At 32.3% G+C, this 14,789-nt stretch overlaps 1 protein-coding gene across 1 annotated transcript; it reads right to left on the reverse strand.

Annotated features, from left to right (window-relative positions):
• Positions 1–3,677: 3,677 nt before the first annotated feature.
• Positions 3,678–5,399, reverse strand: LOC131151433 (uncharacterized). Its single transcript, XM_058102677.1, has 3 exons — positions 5,177–5,399; positions 5,011–5,080; positions 3,678–4,860 (listed from the first exon to the last, which is right to left on the reverse strand). The coding sequence occupies exons 1-3, from the start codon at positions 5,397–5,399 to the stop codon at positions 3,678–3,680; spliced, it is 1,476 nt and encodes a 491-aa protein (XP_057958660.1).
• Positions 5,400–14,789: the final 9,390 nt, after the last annotated feature.

Here is a 14,789-nt window from a genome sequence, read left to right on the forward strand (position 1 = left end):
ATAATAAAATTATGGAAACAAGTTATTACTAAAAATAATATATACCGATTTAGTATGGTCACCAAACTTAATATACATCAATAAACATTAAACATATGTCATAATAACAAACACCCTAAATAAGTACCCTAAAAATATTGTATCCTAACATCATTTAACATGCATAGTGAATACCCTAAAAATAAAAACTTGAATAAACATTATCACAGAAAGAAGAAAAGAAAAAAAAAAAAATTGACGTTAGATATGTATATATAAAACCAAATTATTACAAAAATGAAGAAAATCCTGCAAAAAAACAAATTGATGTCACATATACCCGGATAAATATTATCATAAAAAGACAAAAAACCCTACAATTAGAAGAATAAATCAATTAATATTCACCATTATAAAAATTTAAACATGGATATTAAATACTAAAGCTAATATTACCATATTCCAAATCCTACAACAATAATATTAAGTAATATACACAATAAAGACAATGAAACTTTAAACCTAAATTTTAAATATTAAAACACTACGAATAACAACAAAAACCCAAATATGTGATGATGAATCAATTAATATTTACAGTTAACACTTACTACCTATTTCTTCACTGCCAACATTATTATTTTTATTAAAAAAAACAAAATTTGAAACTTGCATCTCTCACGGCCTATCTAACATAACTGTATATTCCCATTTACAAATTTTTCAAACAAAATAAAATAAAGAGAAAAGAAAAACACAAAAGATCAGGCCGTGCATATGTGTGTGCTGTGGCCGGCATGCAGAAGATCACCTGAGGATATTGCGGGAACTGGGTCACCTGGGCTGTAAAATAGAGGAATGCCTTTGAGAAGCAAGCAGAAAGAATCAACTATCTTCACTTTGATTAGAAAAACTGAGCTGGACTTTTATTATACAAGTAGTCTTCTTATATATAGATACAATAACAGCAATTGAACAACTAATCTAACTACACATATTAGTTATAACAGCTTTATGTATTTTGTTTTGGTTCTTGATCTTGCTCCAAGGCATCTTGTAAGCTCCAACACCCCCCCTCAAGATGAGAATGGATATTATCATTCCCATCTTGTGAATAAGATGATGAAAATGGATTGAACCAAGAGGCTTGGTTAAGATATCAGCTAGTTGGTGCTTAGAAGGAATATGAATTATATTGATGAGGCCTGCTTGCAGTTTTTCTCGAACTAGGTGGCAATCTAGCTGAATGTGCTTAGTCCTTTCATGATGTACAGGATTAGAGGCAATTTCAGAAGCTGGTTTGCTGTCTGTGTATAATAAAGCAGCTTGAGGATAAGAAATATGCAAATCAGCTAACAGATAAAGAAGCCATTGAATTTCACATGTAGTTGTAGCTAAAGCTTTGTACTCAGACTCAGCAGATGATCTACTGACAATATGTTGCTTCTTCAATTTCCAGGAACTAAGAGAATCGCCAAGAAAAACTGTAAAACTAGTCACACTTTTGCGAGTATCCAAACAACCACCCTAATCACTGTCTGAGTATGCCTTAAGATGAAGAGATGAGTTTGCAGACATAAAAATACCTTGACCTGGTGTAGATTTAATGTATCTAAGAACTCTTTCAGCAGCTCGAAGATGAAGTGTACTTGGATTAGCCATAAATTGACTTAATGCTTGAATAGAAAAAGCAATATTAGGCCGAGTTATAGTTAAGTACAACAATCAACCTATAAGCCTTCGAAATGATGCAGGTTCAGTTAGGGAAGGAGAGAGATCTGCAGTGCTGAGTTTCAGAGTAGAATCCATGGGAAAATTTGCTGGTTTACAGCCAGAGAAACCACTGTCTTGGAGAATATCCAGGGCATATTTTCACTGAGATATGGCAATGCCTTTAGCTGATCTGGCTATTTCCAAACCCAAGATGTATTTTAATTCACCAAGATCCTTGATTGTAAAAGAATCATGGAGAAATTTCTTAACTTCATTAATTTGATCAATACTATCAGAAGCAATAATAACATCATCAACATAAATGAGTAAAGCTATAAAAGCTGAGGGAGTTGTTTTGATAAAGTGAGAAGAATCTAATTTGCCCTGAGTAAAACCAATTTGCAGCAAAGAGGTGGATAGCTTGGAAAACCATTGGCGTGATGCTTGTTTTAATCCATAGATACTCTTTTTGAGTTTGCATACATGAGGGTCATTTGCTGAAGAGTAGCTTGGTGGTAATTGCATATATACCTCTTCATTAAGATCTCCATGTAAGAAGGCATTATTTACATCTAATTGATGTAAATGCCAGTGTTTTATAGCAGCAACCGCAAGTAATGTTCGCACAGTTGTCATTTTAGCAACAGGAGAGTAAGTGTCAAAAAAATCTAACCCTTCTTATTGAGTATAGCCCTTGGCCACTAGTCTGGCTTTATGCTTGGCGATTGTGCCATCAGCATTGAACTTTACACGATAGACCCATTTACAACCTATTGCAGTCTTATTCGATGGTAAAATAGCAAGATCCCAAGTATTGTTTAATTCAAGAGCTTTAAGTTCTTCTGCCATGGCATTTTGCCATTGAGGATGAACAATAGCCTGTTTAAATGTGTGAGGTTCGAAAGTGGAAGTAACAGCAGCAACAAATGTTTTATATTTAGGGGATAACTGAGAAGTAGAAAGATAATGAAGAATAGAATGAGGATTACCTTTAATAGAAGCTGAGCTGCAATTGGAAGATGATTGAGAGGCTGAAAGTGTTTGAGCCATATTACCACAATAAAAATTCTTTAAGTATGCAGGAGGATTTGTGATCCTTTGAGATCTTCTGAGAGTATCAATATGAGTATGTTCAATGGAAGTGTCCTCAGAATGGGGAATTGTGTAATAGAAGTTGAAGAATGAGTGGACTTTGAAGAATCAAAATATTGGGGAAAATTAGGAAAAACAAAAGGTGTATGAATTGTGTCTGGTATGGAAGGAAATATGGATTCATGAAAAACTACATTTCTGGAAATAAAAGTTTTGAGAGTAACAAGATCCAGAAGTTTATACCCTTTTACATTTGGGGGATAACCCAGAAAAATACATTTCGAAGCTCTTGGTTGGAATTTTCCTCTATGAGCAGTGAATGTGCTAGCAAAACACAAACCCCCAAAAACTTTTAGATAGTTATAAGCTGGATGTTTTTGAAATAAAAGAAAGTATGGTGTTTGATTTTGAAGAATAGAAGAAGGGGTTCTATTGATAAGATGTGTGGCTGTTAGTACACAATCTGTCCAATAAGAAAGTGGCAACTTGGATTGAAAAAGCAAAGCTCTAGCCACATTAAGTAAATGTTGATGTTTTCTTTCAACTTTACCATTTTGTTGAGGTGTTTCAACACAGGATAATTGATGTATTATGCCATGACTATTGTAAAAATCAGGCATGTTAAACTCTTGGCCATTATCAGTTCTAAGAGTTTGAATCAATGTGTTGAATTGAGTATCAACATAAGAAACAAATTTTGTGAGAATATTGCGAGTTTCTGTTTTGGTTTTCATGAGATAAAGCCAAGTAAATCTTGTATAATCATCTACAATAGTGAGAAAATAATGAAAACCAGAATATGAAACAAGTGAAAAAGGACGCCAAATATCACAATGAACTGATTGAAAAGCTTTATTTGAATAGCTGCTTGATACAGGAAATACAAGCCTTTTCTATTTGGCTAAAGGACAAACTTCACATGTATGAATTGGATTTGCTGATACATTGGAATTTATAGCATTGATAAATTTCATTATGGTAGAGGGAATATGTCCTAGGCGAAAATGCCAAATATCAGCATTGATAGTACAATTATTTGCTGAAGAAACAGAAGATTTATACTTGAGATCAGATTTATCCCTTGCTATAACAGGAGATTGTTGTAGATGATATAGGCCAGATTTTACTTCAGCAATCATCTTCCAGCTGATTAGGTTCTGCAAAATACATTTGGATTGAAGAAAATGTAAACCAATAGAATTTTCTTTAGTAAGTTTTGAAGCAGAAATGAGATTAACACTAAAAGAAGGAATATAGAGAGCATTATGTAAAATAATATCAGCTGAAAAATGAACAGTTCCAGTAAAAATAACAGGAGCAGATTGACCATTCGGTAAATGAACTGCAAATGGTTGTTTTGGTAGATGAATTGAAGTGAAAAAATGAGGAGAACAAATCATATGATCTGTAGCTCCTGTATCAAGAATCCATGGAGAAGAGTTTTTGTCAGCTGAAACAACATGACATGAAATGATACCTGATGTAGAGACTGTATTTGCTATAGGGGTTACATTTGTATTTGAAAGGCCATTTGCAAGGGACAGCAAGTTTTGAATTTGCTCTTGAGAAAATATATTTGAGATGCTTGAATTGAATTCCAAAGAAGAAGCAACATTTGCATTGGACAAATTTGTATTTGTATTTCCATTTTGAGGAGTAATAATTTTCTTGCCTCGTGGACCCTTCCATCCAGGTGGAAATCCAATCAAATGAAAACACTTATCTGCAAGGTGACCAGTATATCCACAATGAGAACAAATAATATTTCCTCTGGCTTTTGATTTTGTGAAATGAGTACCATTAGTAATAACAGACTTCTGTGTTTGTGCAGCAATCATAGCATAAGAATCCATGGAAAAACCAACAGCATTAGACAATGATCTTTGATTTTCTTCTTGTAGTAGCAAAGAAAAAACTTTGCTCATAGAAGGCAAAGGTGATTGGAGAAGTAATTGACTTCGCATCATAGAGTAAGAATCATGCAAACCAATGAGAAATTTCATCACATAATCTGATTGCTGCCTATCTGTAAAAATCTTTAAAAGATTGCAAGAACATCTATCAAGAATTCCACATCTGCAACTTGGAATTGGTCTATAGCTAATATATTCATCCAAGAGTGTCTTGAATTCATTAAATTATTCAGTAACTGATCTTGCTCCTTGAGAAATTGAATTAAGAGATTTTTCTAGAGTAAAGACTCTTGGACCATCACTTCGAAGATACCTTGTTTTGAGTTCTTCCCAAACATCACATGCAGCTGTGAAGTACAACAGACTTCCATGAATTTCTTTTTCTATTGAATTCATTAGCCAAGATAAAACGAGATTATTTGCTCTTAACTAGGCAATTTGAATCCGAGAATCACCAGAATTTGATTAAGGCAGAGTACCATCTATAAATGTAATTTTATTCTTAACTGTAAGAGCAATGGAGATAGATCTACTCCACGCAATATAATTTGCACCAGTCAAGATTTCAGAAACTAAAAGAGCTCCAGGATTATCCAATGGATGCAAGTAATATACACTTGAAGAATCATCCGACGAATTTCTTGAAGATTCATTAGCATTTGCCATAGAAGCAGAATGCGTAGAAGATTCAGGTTCCACCATAGAAATGGAACAGTAAAGAGAGAAAGGAAAAAAAAAAAATTTAAGAGAACAATCAAAAATTGAATCAATTAATTTCTAAAATTTGAAAAACTCCCTCGATCAACCACAACTGTGTCTGCAGTTGAATTTCAAATTTTGAAGATGACTATGCTGCTCCTACAATAAGCATTTCCCTGTGAAGATCAATCAATGTGTCTGTCGGAAGCCATTGCTCTGATACCGTGTAAAATACAAGAATGCCTTTGAGAAGCAAGCAGAAAGAATCAACTATCTTCAGCAGAAAGAATCAACTATCTTCACTTTGATTAGAAAAACTGAACTGAACTTTTATTATACAAGTAGTCTTCTTATATATAGATACAATAACAGCAATTGAACAACTAATCTAACTACACATATTAGTTATAACAGCTTTATGTATTTTGTTTTGGTTCTTGATCTTGCTCCAAGGCATCTTGTAAGCTCCAACATGGGCCATGGCGACGACGATAGAGATGGGGATGGTTGTGACAACAGTGAACGGCGGTGGCGAGTATAAGAGAGGTGGCTTCCAGAGCTGAGCTGTCTGGTGTGTTCGTCGGATCATGGTTGGCTGCCGGTGAGGTGTTGCAGGAAGGTGGCTGGGTGACGACGGGTGGGAGCAAACAGATAAGACAGACAACGCCAGAGGAAGCTTTCGGCTACTGCGGGGGAAGACCGGAGCAACTAATGCGAACGGTGGCTGGGTGAGTGGCAGAGTAGCGACTGGTCTACAGGCAGATTGACAGAGAAGAAGAAGAAGAAGAAGAAGAAGAAGAAGAAGAATAAGGAGGGTTTTTTTTTTTTTTTTTCGGTTTTCCCCGTGCGCCTCCTCCTTGCTGCGATTCTGTGTATCAGCCTATTTATAGGCTTGGGTTCCAAACACTAATAATAATAATAATAATAATAATAATAATAATAATAATAATAATAATAATAATAATAATAATAATAATAATAATAATAATAATAATAATAATATAAGGATAATACTAATGATAGTGAGAATAATAATAATAATAATAGATAGATAAATAAGAATAAATAATAATAATAATAATAATAATAATAATAAAGTAATGAAAATAATGAAAATAAAAAAATAATAATAATATAAAATAAAAATAATGACAATAATAATAGTAAGATACTACTTAAAATAATACTACTAGTACTAAAAATAATAGTAATAATAATAAAATAATAATACTAATAATACAGTAATAGTAATAATAATTATAATAATAATATAATAATAATAATATAAATAATATTAATGATAATAGCAAAATAATAATAATAATAATAATAATAATAATAATAATAATATGGTAAATATAATAATAATACTACTAATAATAGTAAAAATAATAATAATAATAATAATAATAATAATAATAATAATAATAATAAAGTAATAATAATAGTATTAATATTTTGGTTATATTGGGTCCGGGTAAAAGTGGGGTGTCTACAACTACTACTCTGTTATTAGTGACGATTTTGAGCTGAGCCAATGTAGAATTTATAGTGACGATGTTAGACTTTTAGTGACGGTTATAATCCATCACTAATACTCTATTATTAGTGACATTTTTTGTCGGAATTGGTGTGATCCCAAGAGGAAGAGGGGTGAATTGGGTTTTAAAAACTTTTCAGCTAATTTAAATGTATCACCGATTCACCACAGTTCATATCCCATTCAACATACATACATACATATATATATATACACGTGTATGTAAATCGAGTTTAATAATAAAAGCAAACATACACGTGTATAGTATCCTATTTAAATTAAATGTGTGCATAAGAATAATTTTGACATTAAATAAACATTCATACACATGCTGAAATTAAAGTGCAAGAATTTAAATAAGATTGAGAGAGAACAACACCAGATTTGTTATCGAGGTTTGGCCAAACCAGCCTACATCCCCGCCTTGGGCTTATCCCCAAGGATTCCACTATAACATGCTCACTTAACTGGGCAGAGCAAAAGTCTTTTACATCCTCTCCTCACAGGGTGAGAAAAACCCTAGCTCAATTACTAGGCTGAGCCAAACTAGTTTCACTTGCGGGGCTGAGACTCCCCAATTCAATTCCGAGTTGAACCAAACCGATCTCATTTACGGGCTGAGACTCCCCAATTCAATTAACGAGCTGAACCCAACCATCACACCTTACCAGGATGGCACACCTAGCTTTCCTAACCGGGTCTAAGCCGGTCTGGGACTTTCTTAACCGGGTCTAAGTCTATCCGGGACTCTTCATAGGACGAGTCTCCCTCTTCAGACCACACCTAAAATACAAATATATTTAATAGAATTTGCGTACAAACAAATGCTTTTAAACTAAGCAGGGATGTAAAACATTAAAGTCTAATATGCACTCTCATATGATTTTGAAATGAAGCTCATATAGTGTATGGGTTTTCTCTCAAAATATTTTTCAAGTAAAACTTGAGAGTTTGGAAAATGATTTTCTTTTCTAAAATGATTGACCTTTTCAAATTCAAATCATAAAGGTAACTAAGCAAAAATGAATATATGCTTTAGCCTTTTTTTTTTCAAGAAGCTTTTTAAACTAATATATATTAATGAATATATGCTCAAAGCTCTTAAATAACTCAAAGAGTTTCTCCAAAAATATACTTCAAGATAAGTAGGAGAAACTAGGATTTTGCTATCAAAATGATTGACCTTTATAAAATAAAAGGAGAAGCCTCTCAAGCAAGTATATATTAAATTGATATATGCTCAAGACTCCATCTTGTATAACCCAAAGAAATTATCCAACAAATATATTTCAAGATAAGAGTAGGAGAATATTAGGGTTTTCTTCAAAATGATTGACCTTAGTAAAATTAATCCCAAGAAGGCATTCAAGCAAAATATATGAGCAATAATATTAGCCTAAGCTTTCAAGACATTATTTACAAGAAATTTTTCCAAGAAAATATTTTTCCAAATAAAAGAATGTGGGAGAAATTTAATCTTTGAAAACATGAAAAATAGAAAGGCCTTCAAGCAATATACATATAGAATGTTATATGCTCAAGCCTCTTCAAATATAACCCCAAAAATATTTTCCCCAAAAATAGTTTTCAAAAGAAGAGAATAGGAGACATTTTAATCTTTGAAAATATGTCACAAATGAAAGAAGAAGGCCATCAAGCAATATATATGTATATGATATATGCTCAAGCCTCTTCACATAAAACCCCCAAGAATATTTTCTCCTAAAATGATTTTCAAATAAAAGAAGAGTAGGAGAAAAAATAGAATTTAAAGAATAAATGGGCTATAAAAGTGTGGGAGAATCAAAGAATGATAAACTAAATTAACAAAGCGATTCTCCAACCATTTTCAAGTGTTTTTGGGATTGTATTTATAGGCAAAAACCCTTTGTGACCATTATATAGCTTTTGGGACCTTCAAATATATTTTTATTTTGAAAACTAACCTTTTTTTGGCCGTTGGGACACTTTCCCGAGAAGTTTGGCCGACCAAGCTAAAGGTACAGTCGACCGAGGCTTGAAATCCGCGAGTTTCGGTCAACCGTAGTGAAGGTTCGGTCGACCGGCCTTGACTTTTCTGCACGGACACATTTCAGTGTTTTGACCATAACTTTTTCTATACAATTTCAAATTAGATGTTCTTAATATCATTAGAAAGGTAAGAGAAAATCCCACAACTTTCATGTTGAACACATATTAAGATGATGAGTTTTGGTTTAAGAAAAGTGCTCATAAATGAGACGGAAGAAACATGAAGAGAGTTTTTCTGTTACGGACACATTTCAGTTTTTTAGCCATAACTTTTTTCGTATAACTCCAATTTGTATGTTATTGGCATAAAACGAAAGCTATGGCAAAATGACACAGTTTTCATGTTCAACATAGTTTGAGATGAGATTGAATTGAGTGAGAAAATTGCTCATTTCTAACATTCGGTTGACTGGCCGGTTGACCGACCCCTTTGAAAAATTTAGTTTTTACCTTCTTTTAACTTTAAAACCATTTAAAAACCTTTGTGTAAGTTAGAAATTTTATGAAAAGAGTTTTTCATGTTATTTGGACATCCTATGGTCAATCTAAGGTCAAGTAGAGTTTCAATTTTAAATCATGTAAGATGTATGCACATTCAACCCTAATTACTACTACAACCCAGAAAATAGATAAAGTCATCGTGTCTTCTACTCCTCAATCCTCCATGGAATACGCCGATTGGTGTTCTTCTCAATGCTTTTTACGGTTTCCATTTTGCATTCATCACTTGTACTCATAGAAATATATACCTGTTCACACTCAGTTATACAAGTGAGATACTATGGTTTGTCATTATCAAAACAGAGATCAGACTCAAAAAGTCAACACTTTTAAAATTTGTTACTAATAAGTATTTGTAATCTTAGTAATGGTGACTAATTCAAAACCGTCACTAATACTTATAAAATCGTCACTAACACTATTTGTGATGAATTTTTTATTATTAGTGACGGTTTCGATCCTTCAATAATAACCTTATTTTTTGTAGTGTAAGTTTGTATGTCTCACGTGCGTCAGCCCAGGTGTGCGTCTAAGGGGGGTGAATAGACATTTTTTCTGGACATTAAAGATTGCTACAAAATAAAAACTTTGACAAGAAGAAAGTGAAAAATATCATAATAAATGACAAAGCAAATAATTACAACAAATAAAAAGATGAGGGATAAAGAAGCTCAACACAACGATTTAACGTGGTTCAGCTCTAAGCCTACGTCCACACCTTAGCACCAAGCCAAGGGTTTCCAAATCCACTAAAGAATCTCTTTTCAAGCTGGAGAAGCCTTTACAATATGGGTACATAACCCAGCTGCTCACCAAGAGGTACACCAAGGTGTTCACCAAGAAGCACCTTTCAATGGCTCACAAAGGACCTCCCAACAAAATGAATCAAAGCTAGTAGATACAATACGAGGTGCTCCTTCTTGAGCTCATAATACAAGTTTAAACCTCACACTACTCTCTTTTGCAAATGTTGTGTAAACAAGAGTAAAAAGTAAGAGAGCAAATATATGAAAACCTAAAATCAATGCTTAATGAATATACTCAACAACCAAAATGCTTAATCAATGTTCAATGAATGCTAAGGGCTTATATTTATGGCCAAAGAGATGAGCATATTGTTGGCAGAGAAGAGACACGACAAAAACTAGTCGTTATCGCGCATTTATTACATTCATTTGTTGCATCAATACTTTCATCAAATTGCTTCATTGGATGTTTGGATACATGAGTAGGCCTTATTTGGAAACAAAACACGGAGAGGGTTCAAGAGAAACAGGGAGAGGGTGGGGGACTAAGCTCTCCCTTCTTGGTCAGCTACATCAAACATGCATTAAGGGTCTTTAGTCTAACTCAACCTAACTCACCTTAGGAAAATAAAAAAGAAAATAAAAAATATACCAAATTGATAAATAAATTTTATTTTTATATATTATTAATACTTAGTTTTTCTTAATTTTTAATCTTATAAAATAGAACTTTCATTTTTAGAAAAATTTAATGTAGAAGGAAAATATAATGGAAAATGAGTTTAAAGATTTCACTTGGGGGGGAAAATGGAAAAGGAAAATAAGGTTGTTTTAATATAATAAAAAAATTAAAAATTAAAAATTAATAATAAATTTTTAAATGGCTTGAAACATTGACCAATTTAATTAAAGGGCAAATTTTTAAAGTTGGAAACATGCATTGACCAAATTATCAATTTCCAACTAGGCCATAGGAGATTGATTCATGTAAATAAAACAATGGAGTAGGTTGAAATGCCAAGAATTACATATAAGGAATTTCTTTGATGCCCAATCAATAAAGGGTAGGAGGCGGGTAACAAGCGTGCATACCTTTCTTGCTTTTCATGCCCTCCACTTGTTGCCTCGGTCAATTGATAACACTATGGTAGCCGATCACTCTACACTAGAGACCTGGTCAAATCTTCAAACGAATATTTAAGAGAGATGAGGTTGTAATATTTTTTTTCCTTAATATATTCCTTTTTCTATAAAAATAAAATAAAATTAAGAGAGACATTTGAACTTCACATTAATAATCTTAGTCATTAACCCAACCATTTTGACATTTTGACTTTAATGTTAATTGCCCCTCTCTCTCTCTCTCTCTCTCTCTCTCTCTCTCTCTCTCTCTCTCTCTCTCTCTCTCTCTCTCTCTCATAATGTAACATATGAATTCAACAATTTGGTCCAATTTGTACAACAAAGCAAAATGATGAGGACTACCCCTCTCCCTCTCTCTCTCTTCTTTTAAATAATGCAACACATGAATATAACTATTTGGTTCAATTTGTGCAACTAAGCAAAATATCCAGGACTTCCCCTCTCCCTACACATTTTCCTTATATTTGGAGAGATCTTAAATTTAGATTTGGACTATTTATTCAAATTCACTAAAATCTAAATCTAAGGTCTAAGATCTAGGTTCTCAAACACAATATTTGGGTATTTTTCTTCCTTCAATAAATCTAATTATTCATCAAAGAAAAATAAATCTCATCAACATGGAGAGGGCAATTAATAATAGGTATTTAAATTACAGAACCTAACACTGAAAAACACATAAAATATCACTAGCCTAACATTCATGAAGGGAATTATAGAGCAGATCCAGCAAATGCAGGCCAAGAAAATGACGGAAAAAATTTCATCTACAGGAGTTGATCATACTTGCCTTTCAACATTGACTGCTCACTTACCTTTTATTTTTACTGACTACATGATAAAGAAGGGTAAGCACTGGTTAGATCATGTGAGACATACTCCAAAGCTACCCTTGTCTGCGTGCCCTCTCTCTCTCTCTCTCTCTCTCTCTCTCTCTCTCTCTCTCTCTCTCTCTCTCGTATGAAAGCAAAGAATAGAATAGAAAGTAAAAACATTAATTCTGCATTTGGAGCCAATAATACAACTCTTAAATTTAAAGTTTTGTAAATTTGGACAAAACGTTGTATATAATTGCATTGATTTTCATTCCAAAATACATAAATTAAAAAAATATGTATATACATATATATACTTCTAAAGAACAGTTGTTCTACATGGGATTTAGAACTCACTAATCATAACCCTATGTTTGGAGATATCTTGAATTTGGTGTTGTATTGGATTTTTGAATAAGATGTAATATAAAATTATATTGAAAACTTATATGATTTTAAATATATAAATATGATAAGTTTGATTGTTTTATGAAACTCTATTAGAGCTTTATTACCTCAACATACTTTTAGAAAAAAATAAATGTAGCAGTTTGTGATTTAGTTTCTAATTATTTTTAAAATAATTTTTTAAAAATAATTGAAACAAAAAATTCTGTTTGTTAATTTAAATTATGTTTTTTTTCCATCAATTCCACAATCAATACTATATAATTATATTTTAATTTTAAATATAAATATTTAAATCTGTGCATAGCATGTGATTTCTACAAGCATAGATACATATAGATGTTAATGTTTCAAAGTTGCATGCTTTCACTGTATCACATCAATGTTATATTACCAACCCATGCGGATATTGAAAGTAATATTAGATTAAAATATTTTATGATAAAGAAAAATAATCTATAAACATAATTTACCTAAATTACACTCCTAAAGTAATCAATTTAATCAAAGTTTTAGTTTGCCAAAAAATATAAATTAAAACTAAACCATTTCAAGCAATTAATCTAAAAAACTCGGTTAGGCAACTTAAAAAAATAATATCTCAATTGTTAGAGTCAATTTATAATTTCATAGGTACTACAAATATTTTAATTCTTTCATAATAATCAATGTAGACACCTCAATTTTATTTGGGCCTCTCTTTTCCTCTCAATATGGTGACCCTTCCTGACAACATGATGATTTACATAAGGAGTCAATTTTGTATTCTAGAAATTTAAAGGCCCTTTCTGAGAAATCTTATTGAGTCCTTAGAAGTTGAAATCGAGTCCCTGTTATTTTAGGATTGAATCCCTATTATTGAGCCCCTAGGAGTTGAAATTGAGTCCCGGTTATTAAATCCTTGTTATTGAGTCCTTTTTATTGAATCCTTATGAGTTGAAATCAAGTCCCTGACATTTTGAAAATTGAGTCTTGATTATTTTAAAACTAAGTCCCTAGTATTTTGAAGACCTTTTAATTACGGTCACTTTATTACCAACTCCTTGTTATTTATATTGAGTCCTGGTTATTTGAAATTAAGCCCTTATGTTAAGTCTTGTTTAAAATTAAGTTTCTTTTTAAATTGAGTCTTGTCTTGATGAGTTTTTTTTTAGTCCTTTCTGATTTCCTAAAATTAAGACTGCTCTCTTTTGTTTGGTAACTATGGGTCCCAATACGAGGGTTTAATTTCTCGTGGAAATCGAGTCAAAACCAGAGACAAAGAAAGAGAGAGAGAGAGAAGAGGGGGGGATGATCGGAGAAATTAGGGAGACGGAGAGAAGAGAGCAAGGGGAGAGGGCAATTGGAATTGGCATGTATAATTTGCTATGAGGGTTATAGGTAGGATAGCATAATTTTTCAATTGAAAAAGAAGAAAGAATATTGGTTTAATTATTTGATTATTTTATTACTTAGCATTTAATTATGAAGGTAAAAGTTTACAATACTCGGGTCAACAACCTGACAGTTAATTGAACTATTTTCCTAAAAAATATAAATGCATTGAATGCAGCATGTTTCCCATTAGAATATTTTTTTTTTAATGCAAAAGTAATATATCTAGACTTTCTCACCTAAAAGGAAAAATAGGCCTTTAAAATTGGAGAATTTTTTTTAAATGTTGACGTCCTATACTATTCCTTATTTCAACACATCTTATGTTTATAGGTGGTATGATGTATGTCATGGTATGTACAAGGTCAGACATGACAAAAGCTATCGGCGTGGTGAGCAAGCTCTTTCTGAATCCGGGTTGATATCATTAGGATGCAGCCAAATGGATTCTTAGATACTTGAAGGGTACAACAGGATATTATATTATGTTGGACAGACAAAAAAGTGATCCATTAGTGGAAGGGTATGTGGATGCTAACTACACAGAAGACTTGGGACTATATAGATTCAAGATGCACCTATTGCCTTGACTAGTTGATAACATTAAGGTTGCTGATCTAATTTCATCCTCATACTTATCACTCTAGACTAGTGACTTGGTAAAATCTTCAAACGAACATTTAAGAGAGATGAGATTGTAATTTTTTTTTTCCTTCCTTAATATATTCCTTTTTCCATAAATAAAAAAAAATATTAAGAGAGACATTTGAACTTCACATTAATAATCTTAGTCATTAACCCAACCATTTTGACATTTTGACTGTAATGCTGGTTG

The sequence above is a fragment of the Malania oleifera genome, chromosome 3 (assembly GCF_029873635.1).
Source record: "Malania oleifera isolate guangnan ecotype guangnan chromosome 3, ASM2987363v1, whole genome shotgun sequence".
Lineage (NCBI taxonomy): Eukaryota > Viridiplantae > Streptophyta > Magnoliopsida > Santalales > Ximeniaceae > Malania > Malania oleifera.

Coding starts and splice junctions, on each gene's coding strand:
- LOC131151433 (XM_058102677.1), bottom strand. CDS start 5,399: ATGGTGGAACCTGAATCTTCTACGCATTCTGCTTCTATGGCAAATGCT. Junction 5,081..5,176: donor TAAAATTACATTTATAGATG/GTACTCTGCCTT, acceptor TGAATTCAATAG/AAAAAGAAATTCATGGAAGT. Junction 4,861..5,010: donor TGGGAAGAACTCAAAACAAG/GTATCTTCGAAG, acceptor TCCAAGTTGCAG/ATGTGGAATTCTTGATAGAT.